The sequence below is a fragment of the Mustela nivalis genome, assembly GCF_964662115.1.
Source record: "Mustela nivalis genome assembly, chromosome: 19".
Classification (NCBI taxonomy): Eukaryota; Metazoa; Chordata; class Mammalia; order Carnivora; family Mustelidae; genus Mustela; species Mustela nivalis.
In genome coordinates this window covers 22,920,916-22,945,118 of record NC_139038.1, presented here as the reverse complement: position 1 = coordinate 22,945,118, position 24,203 = coordinate 22,920,916, and the positions used below count along the sequence as shown (strand labels likewise).

Below are 24,203 nucleotides of genomic sequence, written 5' to 3'. Positions count from 1 at the left end.
CGGCAAGTTCAAGTTGTGGGCTTTATGCTGAGCAGCAGCATACAGTTGATGAAGAGCTTTCCACCCCAGCCCCGACTCCCACACACCTCATCTGTGAGGGCGGGGATGCTGCCTGCCTTGCGGGGTGACTGGGAAGGACGATGGACCAAGCACAGGCAGGCAGAGGGGCAGACAGATAGGTAGAGAGCAATTCATTCCTGATTGGTGCGAGCTCTTGCCCTGGCCCATTGCTAAAATATCTGTGCCTATTAGAAATCTATTTAAATGCAGTATTTTAGGGGCACCTGGGTGGCTCAGTCAGTCCTGGGATCAAGCCCCGAATCGGTCCCCCTGCTCAGCAGCCAGCAAGTTTCTCCCTCTGCCTGCTGCTCCCCCTGCTTGTACTTTCTCTCTCTGTGTATCAAATAAATAAATAAACAAAATCTTTTAAAAGAAAAGCAATGCAATATTTTAAACTTCCACAAGGTGGACTGCTACAGATTTTTTTAATTTAGGATTTTTTTTTAAATTGACATCTCATGAAAAGTTGCTAGACTAGGCTGCTTGTCACTTTCATTGCCCTAAAAGTTACTCAGAGAAAAACACATGAAGGTCAACCAAGAAAGGCAGGACTATGAAGACACTGGTCCAGGTGTTATAAGATGTGTGTTTTAAGTAAATTTAATCTAGGCAAGGTTCCTCAATCAGTAATACTGACATTCCAGGCTAGGTAATTCTTTGTTGTGGGGGCCTGTTCTGCACATTGTTAGACATTTTAGCAGCAGCCCAAGTCTCTACCCACTAGAGCCAGTGGCAAATCCACTTTTAAAACTGTGACCATCTGGGGTGCTTGGGTGGCTCAGTGGGTTAAAGCCTCTGCCTTCGGCTCAGGTCATGATCCCAGGGTCCTGGGATCGAGCCCCGCATCGGGCTCTCTGCTCAGCAGGGAGCCTTCCTACCCCTCCCCTCTCTCTCTGCCTGCCTTTCTGCCTACTTGTGATCTCTGTCTGTCAAATAAATAAATAAAATCTTTGGGGGGGGGGGGAACTGTGACCATCAAAACTGTCTCCAGACCTTGCCAAATACCTCCCAAAGAGGACAAAATTGGCCCCAGCTGAGCAGCTCAGCTCTCAGGCTACTAGAGTTGAGTTCACATCAGTGGAGGAGGGGGCAGAAAGTGGAAGCAAACACAAGGGTGGCTTCTGGAATGTCCCTTAATCTGGGTGCTGATCACATGCATGAGTTCAGTTTGTGGAAATTTACCAAACTGTTTACTTATGCATACATTTTCTATGTACAAAATACTTTAATAAGGTTTTTATTTTTATTTTTTTTAAAGATTTTATTTATTTATTTGACAGAGAGAAATCACAAGTAGATGGAGAGGCAGGCAGAGAGAGAGAGAGAGAGGGAAGCAGGCTCCCTGCTGAGCAGAGAGCCCGATGTGGGACTCGATCCCAGGACCCTGAGATCATGACCCAAGCCGAAGGCAGCAGCTTAACCCACTGAGCCATCCAGGCGCCCTTTAATAAGGTTTTTAAAAGGAAAAAAAAAAAGACTTGGCATCTGATTTTGATTCCCCCCTATCATGAACTCACTCACCAGGAAGAGGAGTAACAAGACCTGCCCTGCTTGGTTCATGGGGTTCTGGGGGATAAGGATTCCATAAAATAAGAATATAAATACCCCCACCAAAATGCATGGTACTACCCAAATGTAATATTCTGCTTTAAGCAAACTAAAGCTCACGGAAGCTCTGGTCCATTTAGTGCACATGAAATTCAATGTCATGTGAGCATGTGGGTGGCTCAGTCAGTTAAGCCTCTGCCTTCGCTCAGGTCATGATCTCAGGGTCCTGGGATCTGGTTCTCTGTCCAGTGGAAAGCCTGCTTCTCACTCTCCCTCTGTGCTCTCCTTCTCTTTTTTTTTTTTCTCTCTCTCTCTCAAACAAATAAATAGAACCTTTTAAAACATTAAGGAGCACTAGGGCGCCTGGGTGGCTCAACTAGTTGAGCATATGCCTTCAGCTCAGGTTGTGATCTGAGGGCCCTGAGATCAAGCCCCGTATCTGGCTTCCACAGGGAGCCTGCTTCTCCCTCTGCCTCTGCCTCCCTCTCTATCTCTCTCTCATGAATACATAAATAAAATCTTGTAAAATTTTTTCTTAAAAAATGAAATTCAATGTCACAAATCACAACCAGAGTTGAAAATGAAACAAGTGGGGAAAAAGAAAGTCAGAGTGTACCACACATAGAAAAGGAAAATGTTCTGTGAAACTCGTTTCATTCATAATGTCTGTTCCAGGTAAAACGTGCAGGGTCCCCGTTTAAATTGTGGGTCACGGCAACCGAAGCTGGAAAGCCGTCAGTCCATGCAGCGCAGGTAGCGGCAGGCAGGGCCGCCGAGCACCGCTCACCTCCTCCTTCATGCCCGTCTCCAGGAGCAGCATGACGCAGGCTTCGATGGGCAGAGCAATCTCACGGCCGCTCCGCTTCAGGTGTTCCTCCAAGGGCGTCCCAAAGGCTGGCTTTTCCGCCCACTTATCTAGAGCAGCAAACCATCCAGTAAGACACTCAGCGATCTCACGGCATCAGTGGGGAATTTTTTTTTTCTCCCCAAACCACCAAAGGGGATTTTTTTTTTTTTTTTTCTTAGCAGACTGGTAATTGAGGCTTGGGAAAAGGGGAAGCATCTGTTCTGTTTGCTTTGGTTATTTACCATATACTAGAACAAGAACAGGTCCCCGGCTGGGGGGTTACTTTCAGAACAGAGCCCTGAACGCCCTCCAGGGGGAGCTGCTGAGCAGAAGGTACGAGGCTCCTGCACGGGACGGGTGGGCTGCCTGGCGCTAACCCGAGGATTCGTCCGAGCAGACGGATTTCACTGGAAGGAAATTTACTCTCACCATGCAAAGCAGCACTGGCTTTCTATCTCGAGGACAAGAAACTGACTCCTTCAATGTGAAAGAGGAAATAACTTCTTAAGATTTTAAACACAAGCCAAGCGTCATCACACGGGACCGGAAGACGGCCGATGTGAACTCATATTAAACGCGATGTGTCCCGGGCATGCAGGGCCTCCGAGTGCCATCGCCCCAGCCAGGTCCCGAACATTCCCAGTAGGAAACCACGCGGTATCTGCAGCCCCAAAGCAGCTGAGGCTGAAGCCTGCGTCAGCAGTAAAGCGATCGTTTCTATTATTTGGGGGTCACATACTCTGCTTCATTCCACAAGAGGTGTGAGGCAGCTTAGCAGGAGTACGCACAGTAGAGCAGTGAAACAGAAACAAGAATTTTGTGAATGGACATATTCCCTTCGAACGAGAGGCGTTTTGACGGGGTTTGGCCCACCAGTGGGTACGCACGGATCCCCCGCGGCCTGAGACGCACACAGACGCAGAAGAGGGGCAACCAGCCCGTGGAGACTACTTCGCTGAGCAACACTTAGTTCCTTCCAGAGACGGGAAGGGTTCGCGTCCTTCTCGGCACCGTTAATGAACAACTGTCATGCAGCCACTTTGCTGTTCGAACCTTGGGTTCAAAGCAGGCAGTAGGACGCTGATGTGCCCCTTACCCTCAGCTACGCGGAAGAGCGGGGACAGGCCCCATCACGTGATCCGCACACAGGGGAAGGAAGAGGAGGGAACCCCCATGTGCATGAACCCAAGAGCTTTTACAAGGTTAAAATTGATGGAAAGAGCAAGTGGGCTCCAGGTGGAAGAGGGGTGAGGCCAAGGGCGGTGGGTGTCCTCCTCATCTCTGGTCCTGGCCCCAGCCCTGGTAGCAAGAGCATCTGGGGGTCTGGCCCTTCTCAAAGGACAGAACTCTGTGACATTCCTCTCAGAGGCCAGTCCTTTCCCTGCACACTTTGTCCCTTTTAACTAAATGATTCTCAACACAAGCAAAAAATGGCTATGAGGCCCCTCCCCTGGGGGGAACATCAGAGCCCCCAGGGCAGTTTTGCAAATGGCACCTGCCACCGCTGCCACCGCACGCCTGACCCCATTCTCCGAACACCTGCTGGAACTTTCTGGGAAACGCTCTACGGTGTGCCCCACCCCCAACCTTGGTGTAACACTGGCAGAGGGAAGACATGAGAACCAGTTACCTAGACAACTCTTGAGCCAAACTGCCCGAAGGGGTTGGCCTCTCCAGCAGTGGACATCCCACATTCCCAGAGACTCCCCACCCTTCTAACTGGGAAGACAAGACGAGACACACATGTAAACATACAACAGTCATTAAAAAGACAAGACATGTTTGCTAAGTCATGGCCAGAAAACGGTACAGTACAGATCAGGGTCGCAGATGCGGGTGCCCTCAGAGGCCAGTGAGGCCCCCGAGGTGCTGAGTCAGGCTGGGGGCATAGGGTCCACTGAAAGGCAGCCCTGAACACCCCCTTAGTGCCTGATGACCCGTGTCACCAGACTTCCAGGACTTTCAAGAGAAGCCAGAAATTGGATTGTTATGTGAAAGTGCCTGGTGTTTAAATGATGGCAAAATTTTTTGAAAAATGAGATACAGCGGTTTGCGACTTCTGGTGCAGATCACAGACACTAGAACGACTTGGGAGACAAAGTGTTTGCTGTTGGCTTCAAGGCAGGGAGCTGGGGGCTCTGAATGAAACAGACCAGGAAGAAGGGCTGAGAAAAGACCAGGGATCTTGAGTCTCAGAATTTACATTTGATTCCATAGCTCTTGCTCAAGGTGACAAGGGCCCAGAGAAGGGGGGACGGTGTGAGCAGAGCGGACAGCCCAGCAGAAGGCAGAAAAGACGGACCCCTTATGGAGAAGGAAGGACAAGATGGCTGCATGGTTTGAAGGGAGGTGGCACCCAGGAGACACAGAGGAGAAAAGATAGCTGGTTTTGGGGGAAGAATCAGCTTGCTTTCTGGGATGCACTGGAGTTTTGGGGGACAGCTAGAGGACTCTCAGAGGGAACCAGCACTGAGATGGCTATGAGGGTGAAGACACGGGGGACGTGAGGGCTGTCATCAGGAGGGAACTCTGGGGACAAAGGGATGAGGAAGGGACATATAGAGCCCTAACAATGGAAGACACAATCAGGTGCAACGAGGGGCACACGTTCCATCAAGGGAGAGACAGCCCAAGCCACAGCAGATGCCAGAATCCAACAATTAAGAGCCTGGTCCACTGGGAACTGCTGTATTTTTTACTCTTAATAGAAGGGTAACTGGGAGTAGAAGCAAGACTGCACAGTGTGAAGGGCTGGCTGGTGGAAACGAGACATTCAGAGAGCCTACCAGAAGAACAGAATAGGATGAGACTGAACAGGGCACGGTGTTGTGGACAGGCAGGTACCAAGTTGGGTTGGCTGACAGTGCGTGTAAGATTGGGGTGCACAGGGGTACAGTGCTGTGGGGTCAAGGTGGTTTTTTTCCTACTGTAAGGATGCTCTGAGTCTTTCTGAAAACAGAAGAAGAAAAAGAGGAAGATAGGAACTAAGACAATAGGGAGATGGAGGACAAGCAGAAGTGGAAGGGGTTGGATCCCAAGGCTTGGCAACCTTGGAGAGAAAGACGGATCATGTTTCCTTTGTTGGGTTTCTGCCCTGCACACCTGCTCCTTGTTCCACTCTCAGCCTCCCCCTGCCGTCTTCCTGTTCCCTGTCACTTCCTCACATACTTCTCTAGGGAAAACAGACTTGGGGGGAAAAATTGTTAAAAAAAAAAAAAAAAAAAAACCTTGGGGAAAAAAATCGTTAAAAAAATAAAGTTTACAGGGTGCCTGGGTGGCTCAGTCAGTTAAGCATCTGCCTTCAGCTCAGGTTTTGATCTCAGGGTCCTGGGACTGAGTCCCGCATTGGTCTCCCTGCTCAGCGGAGAGTCAGCTTCTCCTTCTCCCTTTGCCCCTCTCCCCTCTCATGCTCTCTCTCTCTCTTAAATAAATCAATAAAGTCTTGGGGGGGGGTCCTGCTCACGAAACCCAATTTTCTCTTTTTTAATGCTTGTTAGCTCCAAACCAGACTTTAATGCATTCAAAGGCTAAGACGATGATGGTTCCTATTCTGTCCTACACAGAGCCAGGCACAGGGTAGGTAATCCCACAGATACACGCTTTCGGCATTTGGAACTTGCCCTGCTAGAGTCCGCCCCTTCTAAGGCTGAATGTTTGCCAGCAGCTTCACTCATTTGCACTGCAACTCAACCTCATCATCCCCCAACAAGGAAAGCAAGAACAGCTCATCCAAGATCACTTAGGAAAGCAAGGGCAGCTCATCCTAGGAAGAGTCAATCAGATGCATTTACTCAAGATGGCTGAAGGCCTGACTATGCAGGTGATCAAGATAGAATTTTCGAATTCTGTCATCCAAACCCTTTCAGGCACAAAGCCAGAAACTCTGGGGACCCTCCTCAAACTAGGAGAAGTGAGAGCCTTGAGGATGCCAGTGAGTGTGCACACCCCCAACAAAAACATCCCACCCATACACCTGCTGACTCGCATCCCAGATCACAGAGTCACCACACTCAGCACCTGGCTTGATCCTCTTCAGCTCAAGACCAAAGGTTCTGCAGGGGGAACCTAAGCTCCCAACATGTGGTCTATGCAAGCAAGATAGTACAAGATAGCCAAAGAAGACAGGGCACCTTCTGCCTCACCTGTGTCTAATGATCTCTGCCGGGAGACGCGCTGATGGCAAATCAGAGAATTAAGAGTCAAAAGCTTTAATGTGCAGGTAAAACTAAGCATCAGTCCACTCATGACTTGTGTGGGTGAAGTCGGCTGAGAGCCTGAGTACAGTGGGCAGGATGTGAGTGCTAAGAACCAGAGCCTTGTGGGATCACAAGGAAGAGGGGGAAGGAGGGGTCATGGCCTGATGATTCAGTGACGCCGATGATGGGCCCCCAAGTACTGGCTTCTAAAATTCCTTCCAGAAGGTCCACAGTATCTTCCCCAGAATGTATGCTCTTGGAATCACTGGGTCAGAATTGAACCCAAGGGACTGAATAACGGACTTGGAAGAGGGTAAGACCGGAAGACCCATGCAGGTAGCCATCCCCAAAGGGTCCAGCTTTCTCTTCAACTAAAGATGTCAGAACCGCTGCGAATGTCCCATTAGTAGGTTAATCTAGGTTTGGAAGAAATTAGAGAATGTGGCGAGGAAAGATGAAATTATGCTGGGAGATAGTACTCTCCTAGGCAGAGAGGCGTTACCCAGAGGAGAGGCATGCAAAGGAGTCAGGGGGGAGAAGAACAGAGGCGGAAGTGGCAGAGGCTTAGGAAAGGGGGGCATCAGCCAGCACGCAGGTTACATTACCTTGATGGGCTCGCATTTCGGGAAGGGCCTTTTCTAAGACTGCTAATGCTTTTCTATGGTAATCTGCTTGGGCTTCTAATAACTGAGAACAAACCCACATTCAAAAACAAAAGTAACGTTAGCATCGGATGGACACACACACAATGGCTGACCAAAACCAAAAATGAAATCTTTTGCAAAAAAAGCTAAAATGACTCAATTTTTACAATGCTTTCATATTTCGGCAAGGCGAGGTACTTACCGTAACAAAGAATTTGCCATACTCCCCTTCTTTGGCCATAAAGTTGTACATGTCTGCAGCAAGTTGATCCTGGTGAGTGGAAGGGAAGACAGGTCACTGAAGAAAATGGCATCTGGGAATTAGTATTCATGGACTCTTAGAGCAAAATGTCACAGAATAATCCATGGATTAAATGTCCATCAACTGGTGGGGCACCTGGATGGCTCAGCTGGTTAAACATTGGCCTTCAGGTCAGGTTATGATCCTGGGTCCTGGGATCGAGCCCTGTGTAGGGCTCTCTGCTCAGTGGGGAATCTGCTTCTCCCTCTCCCTCTGCCCCTCCCCCCACTCATGCTTGCTTTCTCTCTCAAATAAATAAATAAAATCTTAAAAAAACAAATGTCCATCAACTGGGATGACAAAAAAATTAATAAATAAGGAAGTTTATTAGAGGAATGATAGGGGAGGATCTCCAAGATATATGACTAATAGTCCTTATCAAGAAGTGAAGTATAGAGCATTATGTTTGCTATGTTGCCATCTGCGTAAAAATAGGAGAGAAAGAAATGTTATATTTTTACTGCCACATGTGTATAAAATAAATATACAAATAAAAACTTGAAAAATGAATTAAGAAAAAAAGAAAAGGAAGAGGAAAGGCCTGGCATAAGTGGAGATCAATAGCGTATGGAAAGACTAGAGTATCTGCGTTTTACATGGGGCTCTGGGTCTAGGAAAGTAAAAACATTACCCTGGATTTTGTAAACGCAGATCTGCCTTCAAGAGGCTCCGAAGTTTGAGTTTACTGTATGTGTGGTCCAGGGATCCTCAAACTGAGAAAATTATTTAAGAATGGCCTCAAGTGGCACCTAGGTGGCTCAGTCGGTTAACTCTCTGATTTCAGCTCAGACCATGATCTCGGGGTCCCAGGATTGAGCCCTGCATTGGGCTACCAGCTTGGCGGGTAGTCCGCTTTTCCCTCTCACCCTGGCCCTCCCCCTGCTCATTTTCTCTCCTTCTCTCAAATAAATAAATAAAAATCTTAAAAAAGAAAAGATCTCAAACTGGTAACACTCTCTAGGGAGAATCACTGCCAATACCTAAGGGTCCCACAAAGTCTTAAAATGAGCTCACAATACAAAATTGCAAAACACATGATACAAAATTGCAAAACACAGGAGGCAACAATCCACCATGAAGCAAAAGCCCACCATTCTCACAGAAGAAACAGAATTATCAAAGACTGTTATGATAAGTATATATAAAATGATTAAACATTAAAAAAAGAAATAAGCACTGTCAAATAAATAAAATCTTTAAAAAAAATAAAAGAAAGAAGCTGCAAAAACAATAATCCACTATCAAAGAAGGCTGACTTTGAAGAATTAGAACTGAAAAACACAGTAAATGAAAGTCAAAACTCGATGTGAATTAATTATAAGTAGATAAGACCTAGCTAAAGAGAAAATCAGTGAAAAAAAAGAACTTAAATCTCGGGAAATTACCCAGAAGTTAGCATAAAGAGTGACAAACTATTTTCACCATTTGAAATGAGAAGGTATGGCATTGAAGTTGAGAGAAGACACATCAGCCCATAACACACCAGTTCAGACTCCTGAGACGTCTGCCAACTCCATGTCCACTAAGTACCCGATAGCTGAGATCCAGGTTAGACCGGATCTGAGGGAAGCTATGTAATTGCATTAGTGAAGTTACGACTTTCCTGAACAAGAATTAAGTCACTATGAGACTATTTTCTCAGCAGCATTTATCTGAATATCATCTTTTTAAATGCAAAGGCTATGTAGGACATGACTTTGTGAGTTCAGTTTTAATTCCTATCCACTATATTACTTTAAACAAGTCATTTTACTGCAGTTAACTGACCTTTTTTTTTTTTTTTTGGAAATTTTATTTATTTATTTATTTGATAGAGATCACAGGCAAGCAGAGAGGCAGGCAGGGAGAGGGGGAGCAGACTCCCTGCTGAGCAGAGAGCCCAATGTAGGGTTCAATCCCAGGACTCTGAGATCATGACTTGAGCCGAAGGCAGAGGCTTAACCCACTGAGCCACCCAGGTGCCTCTGCAGTTAACTGATCTTAAAGTTCACTATCTTGAAGAATGAATTATAGTATGACCTAAACAAACTAAAATATTATAGTCCTAACACTATCTGAAAGAAGACTCCATTTTCAGAAAATGATGAATAATAAAAAGGAAGAAAAACGCTGATCTTAAGATTCACCAAAGCCTGTTTCTTTACCACCTCAAATAACATTTAGAATAAAGAGCTCTCTTCATAGATAGATGTAGTCACTTAACCATCTAATCTGGAATTTATTTTAGGAGATAAAAAATTCTATTTCTCCCCATTACAAACCAATTGTCCTAGCAACATTTAAAAATAATCCTTTCCGGGACGCCTGGGTGGCTCAGTTGGTTAAGCAGCTGCCTTCGGCTCAGGTCATGATCCCAGCATCCTGGGATCGAGTCCCACATCGGGCTCCTTGCTCCGCAGGGAGCCTGCTTCTCCCTCTGACTCTGCCTGCCATTCTGTCTGCCTGTGCTCGCTCTTGCTCTCTCTCTCTCTCTCTCTGACAAATAAATAAATAAAATCTTTAAAAAAACTAAAAAATAAAAAATAAATAATCCTTTCCTTCTCTGTGGATATATGATGTATAATGACCCCCTTTACTATATATTCAATTGTTTAAAATAATAGCACTGATTCTAAAAAACCTATGCTATTCCATAGATTATTTTTGTGGCTCTTGTGCTTTTTTTTTTTTTTCCTTGTTGTGCATTTTTTTTTAAAGATTTTATTTTGGGGGGTACCTGGGTGGCTCAGTCCATTGAGTGTTTGACTCTTGGATTCGACTTAGGTCATGATCTCAGGGTGGTGAGATAGAGTCCTATAAAGGGCTCTGTGCTCAGTGGGGAGTCTGTCTGAGATTCCTCTCTCCCTCCACCTCTGCTCCTCTCCTGGCTAGTGTTCTCGTGCTCTCTCTCTCTATGTATAAATAAATAAATAAATAGGTAGGTAGATAAATAAATAAATAAATAAAATCTTAAAAAACAAAGTTAAAAATGTAATTTTAAATAATCTCTACACTCAGTGTGGGGCTCAAATTCACAACCTCAAGACTGGGATCACACACTCCACTGACTGAACCAGCCAGGTACCCCTGTTGTGCACTGTTTTTTTTTTTTGTTGTTTTTTTTTTTTAAATGGAGATTTCCATTTTTTTTTTTTTAAGATTTTATTTATTTATTTGACGGAGAGAAATCACAAGTAGATGGAGAGGCAGGCAGAGAGAGAGAGGGAAGCAGGCTCTCCGCTGAGCAGAGAGCCCGATGCGGGACTCGATCCCAAGACTCTGAGATCATGATCTGAGCCGAAGGCAGCGGTTTAACCCACTGAGCCACCCAGGCCCCCCTGTGCACTGTTTTAATTGGTGTTACTTTACATGTTTTGCTATGGTTTTCTCCCACCCATTTTTTTTTTTTTACCTATTCTTTATTTTAAATAAGCTCATATATTTTTGTTATTTTAAAAAATATCCTACTCAAATTTATTTTATTTTTTAAAAAATTTTTAAAGATTTTATTTAAAATAAAGAGAGAGAGGGAGAGAGAGCCTAAGTGCAGTGGGGAGGGGCGGAGAGAGAAGCAGGATCTCTGCTGAGCAGGGAGCCTGATGCGGGACTTGATCCCAAGATTCTGGGATCATGACCTAAGCCAGAGACAGATGCTTTACCAACTGAGTCACCCAGGCACCCCCGCTTCAATTTTTTTTTGAAAAAGTCTTATTCTCATTATAAAGTAACACAGGGTCTTAGAAAATAAAGAAGAAACTAAAACCCACCTTTCCTATCAAGCAGAGTATTCTGATAGGACTTGTGTGAAACACTAAATAATCTGCAGTATTTACCCTTTCCTCTGTCATTTGCAAGAACCAGGCTGATGCAACTATTATTTATCAGGGAAGTCTCGTACCTTGCACAGTTCTACTTTATTTCCAGCTTCATCCATCTCTTCCTTTAGGGTATCTATTTTTGACGGAAGCCCCTGGAAGTTGGTTCCTGAAGATTTGTGAGCCTGGTTCCACCTGCAAAACATGGGGCAACCAGCATCTGAAAAGCAGCTGCACATTCTCAACCTTGTAGAATCAGGGCCCTCAGGGAGACAGATTTTCTCCAAAACATACAGCATACATCGGATGCCAGCCTCTCTTGAGCTTATCCTCCAGGAATGGAAGAAGCATGACAGGACTCTTGCAAAGCTATCTGCTCAGAGTATAATCTACCACATCTTGTCTCATACATGCCCCACTTCTGGAAATCACGTCACAAAATCCCTTTCTGGTGGTGTCCAATCATGGCATCCTTGCAGTGAAACACGCTTGCACTTTCCTGCTTTGACCTGGAATGTTCCTATGCCACTGGGAGTCAGTCCTCCTCTTGGGCTCCTATGACTCTTCCTGCTACCATCCTCAGCTGTGATTATTGCCAGTATGTAAAACCCAGAACTTCAGTCGAGCAGCTAGCAATTCATAGGTAGCAAAACACTTGTAGAATAAAAGACAGTTCTTAGAATTAATATACTAAAGACCACATTTTCAACAAATCTGAACTGTAATGTGGCATATTTGCATTTACTTTACAGTAGGTGAGAAGCACTGAAAAAAGGAAGAATTACACCATAGCAAGAGTAGGCAAGTGCAGGGGGAACAGTAATCTAAAACAATCTCCGTGTGGCTTTCAAGTATGCTTTGACCTTCTGTTTGAGTCTGGATTATGTGTGCTATTCTGGAAAGTGCCAGCAATTTCAATGTAAACATGGATATTATAGAGATGAAAACCCATGCTAGCAATTCATCAAGCTTTCCAGCTCCTGCTCTGGGGCCCCCACCCCACCCCAACAGTATGCTCTGCCTTCTCTCCAGCTCCGGACGTGAGGCACTTCCCCACAGTGGAGCTTTGGCGAGTCTGCCAAGCTCAGCTTGGTGAGGCTGTATAGTGAGTGCACAGAGCCTGGACTCTGGAGTCAGACATGCTCAATTATGAAGCCTGGCTCTCCTGCCACTAGCTGTGTGACCTTGGGCAATGACTTAACCTCTCTGTGCCTCAGTAAACTCATCTATAACACGAAGACAGCCAACACCGTCTGCCTTGCAGAACCATCATAAGGAATCAGGGAGAGAGCAAATACATATACATATGCATGCATATGTGTGTGCAGATTATATCTGTCATATAACAGATTGCTGCTTAGAAAATAAGCAGCAAGTAGTCATTAGCTAGGATCATTTTCCTCCAGGGAAGAGCCACAGGAAGAAGTAAAAAAATTCCACTATTTCTCTGATATCTGCTCTGATTGGTTAAGTGGACAATACCATGAATGCAGATCAAGAATCTGTGTTGAAATCCGCTCCAGGATTCGTGTACCATACGTGTGAAGCTTCTAGCAGATAAGCATCTCTAATGTCACTCAACCAACTCTAGTGAGAGAGCATTCACAGCCTCATTTAATTAACCATTAGAACATGCTTCCTTATCTGGAGAAAAAAAAAAAAATCAACCTCAGGGTGGCCTCCACTCCCAGTCCTGGCCCAGATGTTTCTAATCACAGGTGTCCATGTGACAAGGAGACAAGACAGTGGACTTTAAGCCAGGGACCTAGCTCAGACGTTTATCTTCTCTGAGGCATGAAGCAAGTCATGTGGGTACTCTGTGCAGGTCCCTCCCTGACCGATAAAAGAAGTGTCCTTTCAAGAGGAGGGGTGTTACCTAACCCACTGACCCCTGTTCCCTCTCCTATCCTGAGGGGCCTTGGCACTTGTACCCAGCATGGAGTCTGACACAGTAAGCACCCAACTGAGATCTGTCGAAAACATGAATGAGCAAAAAGATGGGAACTGGTGGAAGAATCAAGTGAGCTGACAGACCATGCACAGAGCTCAGGGCCTCACACGTGGCAAGTGTCCAGCAAGTGGTGGCAATTATTTTTACCATGATCATTACCTTTTATGAGCTCGATGTTTCTTAAATCAGGACAAGTGATTTGTACATTGAATGGAGTGGTGTTTCTCCCCCTAACCCGTCCCTCAAAAAAGTAGATATTAAATCAGTGGTGCATTGAAACTCAGTGGTATTTGAGAAACGAGGAAAGGTTGCCTCGTAGAATTGCTACCCATGTACTAAATCTGCAATAAAAAAACATGTCCCAGGTAGAAGCTCAGGAAATGATGGTTGTCTCTCCGTACATCTGCCAAAGAGAAATAATCGTATGCACTTCACAGGACTGCAATGTGAATGCGGTTACCAAATAAGTAAGTTACAGAGATGAAGAGCACAGCATAGGCAGCACAGGCGAGAAAATTGTAGTAACACTGTGCAGGGACAGATGGGGGCGACACTTACGGTGGTCAACACTGAGCAACATATAGAACTGTTGAATCAATGTTGTGCACCTAATACAACATTGTGTGCCAATTATTCTTCAATAACAACAACAACAACAACAAAAGAAAACAAAAACAGAGAGCTAACAAAGCCACTTTTTGTTTAAATAAAGTTTTTTTTTTGTTTTTGTTTTTGTTTTTTTTAAAGATTTTATTTATTTATTTGACAGGCAGAGATCACAAGTAGGCAGAGAGGCAAGCAGAGAGAGAGGAAGAAGCAGGCTCCCAGCTGAGCAGAGAGCCCGATGTGGGGCTCGATCCCAGGACTCTGGGATCATGACCTGAGCCGAAGGCAGCGGCTTTAACCCACTGAGCCACCCAGGCGCCCCTGTTTAAATAAAGTTTTATTGGGAGACAGCCACACTTTCATTTACTTATGATCCAGAGCTGTTCCCTACGCTATAACAGCGTAGGAACAATAACTGTGAGAGGGACCACGTGGGCTGCAAAGCTGAAAATACTTTACAGAAAGTTTAGCAACCTTTGTGATAAAGTCTGAGAAAGGACAGGGCCGGGGTGGCTCCCTCCATTATGTCCCACTCTTGTCCGAGAAGAAAGCCACGTAAGTCACTGATACAAATGCCCTCGTGGATAGAGCTAGGCTGGAGTCCTGCCGCAAGGCTCTGCAGATCGCCATCAGGCATCGACCCACAAGTCAGCAGCCCTCTGGGATGGTTACTTAGTTCTATGGGAGTTCCTCCCTTTTGAGAGCAGCGTTTGATCATGAAAGTATCATAACTACACAGAGTCTGGACAAGGCAGGACCCTCAGAACTGCTAAGATCACAGATCTGTTTATTCCTACGGTTCCCTATCCAAGCAACGAACCGTCGTAAAACAGCCTGCCACTGGTCCCTCTCCCCCTAAAACATTTACTTACTCTTTTTTCCTTTTTTTTCCCCCCGTCTCTTTTTACTGCTGATTCACTAAGAACAGGACGTTCTAACATCATCCCCATTGCCATGCTTGGGAGAATAAGCCCTAAAAAGCAGGTGGAAGTGGGTATGATTTGGTCTACAGGTCGAGTGCATGAATCTGGAAACCTGCATCTTGTCCACCAACTGGCCTTTCTCTCATCTGTGTTGGGGACGAGATGGTTGCTGAGGGAGGGACAATAATCCTGCATTACTGGTTATTTTTACAGCTCTACCTTACCTGGCTCTGACCGAATCCCAGTCTAACACCAATTTAGCGAGCTGTTTCCTCTGTTTTTGGATGTTGGGAATCTCCACCTAGGAAGAACATACCACATATCGAATGGGATAAGCTTCGGGGTTTTCAACTTAACATTTGAAAGGGCGATACTTATTTACTTCTATTTTTCTTGTAGGCATAGGATTTTGTACCCTCAATGTATTCCCCTTACTTCCAAAAAGAAGCGTATATCAATGCCACTGGTTACTGTTAAAATCCGAGACACAAGCAAACCATTCACCACGCAGCCCACGCTTGTCTCAGCTTTTCTGTGCCTCCCAGCCAAAGCACCCACCTCTGCTATGCTGCACAGAGGCTCCACAATCTCTCTCTCAACAAAGACTTCATGCTGTGTAAGTTCTAGAGCCAGCTGATTCTCGGCATCACCACACGTCTCCAGCATCTTCCTTTAAAAACACAAGACACCCCCACAAGCATCAGGCACCTCATTACTTTATTGGGCCAGTTCTGCTCTCTACATGATGGGAATGCATTAGGGGGCCACGCCATAGAACCTCAAAAATGTTATGTTTTGGGCATTGCCTAAAATGTGAGTCTACAGATTTATGCTTTAGGATGAAGAAAGACTGTTAACACATGTATGTTATCAAATGTGTCTTAAGCCTCTATGGAATTGATAACTATGTTGCATGGTTGACATTTCATCTGTTATCGTACAAAATATTAAATTTAGGTAGCTAAAGAATCTGGTTTTTATTTTCATTTTTCTATTTTTTTTTAACATTTTATTTATTTATTTGAGAGACAGAGATCATGAGTGGGGGAGGGGGCAGAAGGAGAAGCAGACTCCCCGCTGAGCAGGGAGCCCGATGTGAGGCTTGATCCCAGGACTCTGGGATCGTGACCTGGGCCGAAGGCAGATGCTTAACCGGCTGAGCCACCAAGGTGTCCCCTAGGAAGTGACTTAAGGACCAGAAGGGACTGGTCAGAGTCTGTAAACTTGAGTCAACAGCTGGAACAGATCCGTTCTTTACACCCAAGGTCGGGGAAATAAATATGGACCCTATCAATCACTTTTGCTTGCAGCCCTTTCAATCTGTCTCCAGCCCTGCTCCTACTAAATGGAAGATTCTCTACCATCCCAGTGGCCCGGACCCCACTTTTTCCCCACAGACACTGCACTGTTCTCCTGGTGGATGAGCCACACCGTCACGCTCATAGTCCCCCTGTCACACAGATGGCTGCCCCCCCTCATCCCCGCTGACCCACGGGGCTCCAGGCTCTCTCCCTGAAAGCAGCCAACTCTTACCCCAGCAGAGACTCTTCCAGTTGAGTTGATGCTTCTTGCATGTTCTGCGCGAGAGCAGTCAGCGGGAGTTTTTTCTGGAAGGCAGAAGACAATGTGTTGGTTTCACTATTATTGACACCCGCTCTCGATGACCTGCTTCAGGTCACCCTTCAGTAATTTCTCCTCCAGGCAAACCGCACAGGTAAGAGACAGCCTGTCTGCATTCAGGTTCTGGTCTCGAAGGCAGAAGCTATGTGAGCTCTATGTCTGTGTCCTCATGCCTGGGTGATACAGAGGCGTGGTAACAACGCAGGTGTCCTAGGGCTGTCCGTCTATGGAGATGTTCAATGTTAAGTGCCCAGCACGCGGTAAGTACTCAGCATGAGCTGACTGCTAGTATTGTTGTGGTTGCTGTTAGCTGTCATTTTTAATGAATCAAGTGCATATTGTGTCCCAGATACTGGGAACAGAAGACACAGACTTTGCTCTCTGATGATCATAACAAATACGTAAAATAAAATGCTCAATTTCAAAAACTTTTGCTAAAATATTCATTATTTCTTTATTTATTTATTAATTTTGAGAGAGAGAGAGAGCGAGCAGGGAGGAGCAGAGGGAGAGGGAGAGTCTGAAGCAGACTCCATGCTGAGCCCGACACAGGGCTCGATCTCACGACCCTGAGATCATGACCTGAGCCAAAACCAAGAGTTGGTCATTTAGATAACATTGCCACCTAGGCGCCCTGAGAATATTCATTCTTAAACTGGCTCTGAATTTGGCTGTAATCATGACGAAATAGCTTTCAGTTAAGTATCTAAAAATAACTGGCTCAATATCTGAAAGAGGTTTTTTAAAGGTATTTAAGCCCAAAGCCTATTAGTAATTTATTGTTCAGCTGGAAATGACCATAAGGATCCCCTAATTAATGTTCCAATTGTCCAGCCAAGGGACCTGAAGCCCGGGGAAGTCAGGTGGACTGGCCAGGCACCTCGGTGAGGAGGCCACAGAGCCAGAACCCCATGCCCATGGCCTGAGCCCCGGGTCAGGGCCTTGCCACCACTGGCTAATGGCTCATCTCAGAATATGGGTCGAAGGGGCCTGGAAAGTACCAGGGGCTGGCAATAACACAATCTGCTAACAAAAAACACGCGTTCAGTGCTGCAGGGCTCCACGCGGCTTTGCCTCCCCAGGATAAAGGGCCCTCATGGCAAAGACGCAGGGTCCATCCTGCCATGGTACTGTTGAGCCTTGACCTGTCCCATGTCACCTGCCTTCCCTGCTTTCAGAGGGCTCCATGCAATATACTTGCACCACATTTGCTTGCATTGTAGAGAATGTCTCTGGAGGGTGCTGGTCATTCCAGAGAGGGCAGCAGGGTGCCTGGGGAACAGGACTGGGACAGAACTCGCTTTATCTTCTTCTGTACATAGTGGGTTTTCACCATGGAAATATGGTGAGATATACCATATATAAATATTTATTTATTTTATATGATTTATTTCATTATATTTTATTTATTTATACTATTTATACTAAATACTATTTATACTAAATATACTATAAATATACTATTCAAAACAGTATTTGAAATGCCAAGATAAACAACAACAACTGTATTTACCCATCTCTTGTCTTCTCAAGTTGTTTTCAAGTAAGTAGATAGCAGGCCTCACCTGCCCCACAAGGAGACATTCCCAGATTCTACACTTCCAGACCAGGAAGATAGGAGAAAACAGGCAGCGTGCCTTGAACATGGTGAGCGTAATTCAGACATGTTCATAATGCTGCCTGTCTTCTTCTTTCTTTTTAAGATTTATTCATTTTATTTGAGAGAGAGATTGAGCATGCAGGCAGGGGTGGGGAGGGACAGAAAGAGAGGGAGGGGGTAAGAGGATCTCAAGCAGACTCTGTGCTGAGCACGGAGCCCAACGTGGGGCCTGATCTCATGACCCCGAGACCATGACCTGAGCGAAAACCAAGAGCTGGACACACAGCACTACACCCAGGCACCCCAGTAATGCTGACTTTCTGAGGGAATTTAAATCTAGGATAAATGCAGTAATCAGGAGAAATATACTTTGTGCCACTCCGGAGCTCTGGACAAAGAAAAAAAAAAAAATCATAAAAAGAGGGAATCTACTTTGCAAGTATCAGAGAGCCTTGTGGTTTGCAGGCTCTGACCCCAAAGCTGCGACAATCCTGTTTCCTGATGTATACAAATAAAAACATTGTGCTTACTTAACCCTGGTCTCCTTGATGAAGATGCTATCGACCACGGCCACGCTCCTCCACGATCACAGCTGAGCACTGCTGAGGCATGGACAGCTTTTTGATCACCAGGGAGTCATTTAAAAAGTTCTAAAGTCATAATTCATAAAATGTGTGCCAGCTGCACAAAAAGCAGTCACTCCAGGTCTCACAGGATGCACAGCATGAGCTCTGCTGTGTCCAAGTCTTAGACTGAGACCACCGCCTCCGAGTCTTGTCTCTTCACACACATGCGAGCCTCTGAGAGGCTCCTCCTGTGTATTCTAGGACCCTAGAGGCTGCTGCTGTTTCCTCCACATTGTACGACCTCTGTGGTTACCTATCTTCTATCGTTCCTATGGTGACTGCTCCTCCCACATGCACAGTGTAGACAGCCTCAGAGCTCTGTCGTTGGCTCTTCTGTCTGAGGCTGGAAAAGGAAGCCTCTGGCATTAGGTTTTAGAAATGAGGGTCGGGCACCTTTGTCATTGCTCTCCTTTATTGCGGGGCTACCACCTCCTCCAGGAAGCCTCACCTGGCTACCTCTCTCGTCCCGTGATGCCCCATTCTTGGTCCTCCCATGATACCCTGTGCACACTTTGTTACACATGTCATTTTATAATGATTGTGTCTCTCCGCACCGGCTGTGAGCACCTTTAAGGTGGAAACTACCTCTTCTTCATTTTCTGTCTCTAGCACTTGTATACTGTAGGCATTTGATCAATACTTGTTTGTTTGTTTTTAGGGAGTATATGGGACACCCAGGTTGAGTCTTCAAGCAGTCAGAGGGAACGACCAGACACAACAACATGAAGGACAAGGCACACACTACGAGTGGGAGGAAGCAGGAGACACCGGGACTGTCAGGGGACATGGGGTCAGAGTATGAAGGGTTTGTCATGCTGAAGAGCTTGGACTATTAATCCCACCAACGGGAAGCAGCCAGCGCCCCCTTGAAAGAGGCGCCATGGGCATTAGGACCCACTTCCGGTGTGGAATTATCCCTCCAGAATGCAGGGATGCAGAATGTTTGGCATCTTGGTCCCCTCCCTCCAAACACAGTAGCGTCCCCCAGTTCCTACAGCAACCCAAAGTGTCTCGACATTTTTCCAAATCTCCCCAGGAGTGTACTTGTGGTCCCTCTTGAGAACCATGAAGCTAAGATTTTTTTTTTCTCCCCCAGGCAGGAAGATGACATTTCAGAACATTCTGGTGATCTGGCTGGAGATAGGCTGGAAAACAAGGGAACCAGAGGCAGGAACTGAAGCTGAGGGAATGACCTCACTGTCCAGGTGAGAGGTAATTAGGTTTTGCTTTAAGGCAAAGGTGGCAGAGATGGGAGTGGAGGTGAGGAATTCCCAATTCCCAAGATATTCCCAATCACAGGACTTGCTGATCAACCAGCTATGGGAGGGTGAGGATAAAAGGAAAGGGAACCTAAAGTAACCCTACAGTTTCTGGCTTGCATAATAGGGTGGGTGGAACTCGAGAGTCAACACAGAAGGAAGAACTGGTCACGCACGCTGAAACAGACATCTGGGGAAGGAAGTGTTTTTGCTTGGTTGAGATGGTTTAGAAGTCGCTGGCATAAACACACCAGCCAGAAGACATGAGAACAGAGGAGGTGGCCCAAGGAATGTGGCTGGGGGAATAAGGAGGAGGACAGAGCCTTAGGGTACCGTGTGAAAGGATCGGTAGAACAGAAGCCATGGCAAGAGGAGAGGAGCCGTGGGGACAGGACCAGGGGAGCTGGCTCTGGTTCTGTGGGACTGGACCTGCAGCAGGCATTCCTACGATCGTGGGTGTGCGCAAAGTTCCACTCGCTGGTCTATACCTACTGCAGCCAAGCAAGTATTGCACAAGAGAGGAATAACCCTGTTGTCTCGATGTCCCATAGACGTCTGTAGGAAAAACCTAAGGGTGACAGAGATCACCCGCATGCCAGTTCTTCCTTTTGAGACATCCGGTGACAGACAAAACACTGCGGCAAATCACAGCTTCCCAGGATGCCCCTGAAACTATCGTCTTAATGGTATATGGTCTTCCAAGGGTTAGTATACGCAGCTGAGCCCGGATCTCGTAAACCCAAGGACGGGACGGCCTCATGACCACTGCTGCTGGTGGCACAGGAGGAAATGGATGGACACATTCGACGGTTCTCCTGGAGTTCGGCCCTCTTCCTCTCTACGACAGCATCCTGACTTCTCTTAGGGATTCACCCGGGGCTCAATAAAGCCTCTGAGCTGGAAGTGGCTCTAGGGCTGGGCCCCAATTAGCTTAAGCCAACCAGCACACCCCATCTCCTCTCCAACCTCACCCCTGCCCACAGAAACCACGGTGGAATGGGAATGTTCGGGAATGGGAAATAGGGCTCAATACGGACTGAAGCAATGGGAGGTGGTTTCTACCTGCCAAGGACCTGGGAAAAGATTTCCCACTCCATTAAGAAAACTACTGAAGCACGCTTTCTATTCCTGCCAGACATGCACAGGGAAGCAAGGAGCTCATGGAAGCTGCTGGTGGCCAACCTGTGAGGAGGAGCCCATGTAGGGATAAAGCAGACACTGAAGAAGACAGAAGGGACAGAAGGAAAGAAAGTAGGGTTCTGGTCAAACCACTGAAATGCTAGCCCAAATTTTACTTCAAGTCCACCCCAGCTTTTGGACGTTTCAGTTAGTAAGCCAATAAATTGTGTCCATTTTCCAAGTCCATTTAAGACAGGCTTTCAGCTTTTTTGCCATCAAAGCATTCCTAACAGACATCTGTCTTATCAATGACAAATGGCTCACTAAGTTTTTAAAAGCACCTGGAGAAAATTCAGCGTGAGCAGGACTTTTGGCTCAGCAATGCCTTTTTTTTTTTTTTTTTAAGATTTTATTTATTCATTTGACAGACAGAGATCACAAGTAGGCAGAGAGGCAGGCAGAGAGAGAGGAGGAAGCAGGCTTCCTGCGGAGCAGAGAGCCCGATGCGGGGCTCGATCCCAGGACCCTGAGACCATGACCTGAGCCAAAGGCAGAGGCTTTAACCCACTGAGCCACCCAGGCGCCCCTGACTCAGCAACATCTTAAGCACAAAAGAATGTTCTGGTCAGGCAGGTGGCATGAGAGTAAATAGCAATACAAGGTATAAATCAGCAAGGCAACGCTGCTGCTCCTGCTTGAGGAAAACCAACGGGCCGCTGCGTGCAAAGCCTCACAGAGACACAAGGCCCACGGCCCCGAGTCACATCTGCTACTCACGTATCTCCTCTCAGCGTCGGTGCCATGCTGGCCCTGGAAACATGCCATCAGACGCTTGTGCGAATGGTGACACATTGACCGAACCGTGTCCAGGCGCCGCTCGATCTGACAAAACAGAGACAAATGAGCCATTTGAAGGGGCTGAAGAACACATGCAGCCTCTTCGTCCGTGGCGCCGGCACGCAGGCAAGAAAAGCATCCCATGGTCTAAGTGTTCAGGTCTTGGGTAGACGTGGAAATGGTTCCCATTCACTTACACCAGCGGTTCTCACTACTGATATTTGGGGCCAAATAATTCCGCGTGTGGGAGGGGTTTCCATCTCTCAAGGGCTAAGGTCTGCACGCGGGGAGGGAGCGGAGTCTGGACCAAAACCATCAGAAAGAGTGGTGGCAGCCCAGTTATACACCACAGCGCCCGCAAAGCCCGGGCTCCAGCCTGCGGGGATGCAGGTGCACACCTCAGGCCCAGCCCCACTGCCAAGCAGAAACAACCACAGGGACATTCAGAAGCGAACCCCCGCAGATGGCGACCATGCCTTCCAGGCACAGGACATCAGGCTCAGGGACCAGAATCAAAGTTCTGCGATTTCCACGCAAGGTCAGTGTCTTCAAAATGGCTCCTTATGGGGTTTAGGATGGGTATTTGGCTTTGTTTTTGTTTTGTTTTGAATAAACCTCTAAAGCAGAAGGGACAGCCAACAGTAAGAAATACTGACTAAGGGGATCCACGCATCACGATTTAGCTTCCCAAAATATTATTGCTGGGATATGGCTGTTTATGGCAAAGAGAGCTGCTTTTCACGGGAAGGAATGCCAAAAATGTGTATTCTGATGACTCATTAAGACCAAGTGCAGGCCCTTAGGGATGCTTTCTATTTTAAAGAAAAATCAACAAATTCAAAACAGAATGCATTTTCACCCTACAATGTTTTACCCAGTGATATGGTTCTGTGTTTCTTCCTTGAAGGTCCTCACTGCCCCAGCAGCTTTTCTTCAGAGCCAAGGCCCAACCACCAGGACCCTGATCTGGCAGGCATATAAGGAGCAGATGCCACATCACCCCCCCCCCGATCTTATAATGACCAGATTTTAAAACACTGGAAAAATAATACACACTCTTTATTTGCCTAGAAAACAGGCAAAATCAAAACCAAAACCAAACAAGAGCACCCCATCATTTTGCTTTGATTCTGACTGTCACGAGAAAACTGTCAAGTTCACAGGGACGGGGGCCTCGGTGTCTTTTGTTCACTGACTTCTCCCGAGTGCCCGGAATGCTACCTGGTTCGCAAATATAAGGTGTTCATTTAATTTCTGTTGAAAGGACAAGTATGTGTCACGTCCCTGGGCAAGGTAGTAGAAAAACAACAGTAAATAAGTTGAGGTTCTCACCCTCCCGGGATTCACAGCCTCCCAGGGAATTGCCACATGAGCAAAAGAGCAAAATGAACTTACAAGTGAAAAACAAGAGGCAAAATAGAGCCTCTTGAACTGATCTAAGAGGCAGGGGGACACAGAGCAAATTCAGGGAAGTTTCATCCCAGAAACAAACAAATCTCTGTGGCTTGGGATCTATCCCTCCTGCTTTCCTGTTTAACCCATTAACTCCTGCTAATAACCTTATGGGGTGGATATAGCCATTATCTTCATTTTAGAGAAGTGGAAACTGGGGCACAGGGGGGTTCAATAAATCTCTGAGGCCACAGAGCGAGTCAAGGGCAGACCTGGGTAGGATGGTTCCACACTTTTACCCATTTCTCTCTTTCTTTATAGTCAAAGAAGGGGGAAACCATCTGTAGCAATGATGGCAGATGTGGAGTAAGTATCCGTGTCATGAAATGAGGTGTTCCTAGAAACTGGCACACTCTTGGGTCCCCAGTGGATGTTCGGGCAAAGAGACAAGCGCAGGTGGTCGCCGCCTGCCTCCTATGGGAACTCTGCCATCCTTGAACTGCCTGAGAGGCCCTTTGGCTGCATCTGGGGGCTTCATGGATTCAATGAGATTGTGTGTTTACTGATGCGGGATGTGGGAGACAGAACATAGACATGAAAACCCAGTCAAGTTAAAGGTTAACTAATACCAAACAACATTGCTGGAAGTCTGAAAATGAAGTTGAAATACATGTTACCATGTATTTAAGCCAGCGAGGAAATATTATTACGAACATGATTATCTAATAAATCTGGGTGGGGAAAAAAACCATTCTAATCCTTAATAAAAACTTCTGTCCTTTAAAAAAAAGGGGGGGGGAATGGGTGCTCTTAAAATCTTGTACCTGTGGCTGGCTGTCATAATTGAGAAGGATGTTCTGACACGGGGTGGTACAAGCCA

At 46.4% G+C, this 24,203-nt stretch overlaps 1 protein-coding gene across 10 annotated transcripts in view; it reads right to left on the bottom strand.

Moving 5' to 3' along the window:
- ARHGAP17 (Rho GTPase activating protein 17) overlaps window positions 1–24,203 on the bottom strand; it is an 85,648-nt gene that overhangs the window by 25,515 nt on the left and 35,930 nt on the right. For 8 of the 10 annotated variants that reach the window (XR_014306536.1, XR_014306537.1, XM_082714804.1 and 5 more), the window contains exons 3-10: window positions 21,872–21,976; window positions 16,404–16,477; window positions 15,429–15,540; window positions 15,095–15,171; window positions 11,474–11,585; window positions 7,498–7,566; window positions 7,257–7,338; window positions 2,396–2,523 (exon numbers count right to left, since the gene is read on the bottom strand). Coding sequence is in view for 7 of the 10 variants with exons in the window: in XM_082714804.1 (XP_082570930.1) it covers window positions 2,396–2,523; window positions 7,257–7,338; window positions 7,498–7,566; window positions 11,474–11,585; window positions 15,095–15,171; window positions 15,429–15,540; window positions 16,404–16,477; window positions 21,872–21,976 (759 nt within the window). In the remaining 3 variants the exon portion in view is untranslated. The remainder of the gene's footprint in view (window positions 1–2,395; window positions 2,524–7,256; window positions 7,339–7,497; window positions 7,567–11,473; window positions 11,586–15,094; window positions 15,172–15,428; window positions 15,541–16,403; window positions 16,478–21,871; window positions 21,977–24,203) is intronic. The other 2 variants (XR_014306538.1, XM_082714809.1) reach the window with 1 other exon arrangement.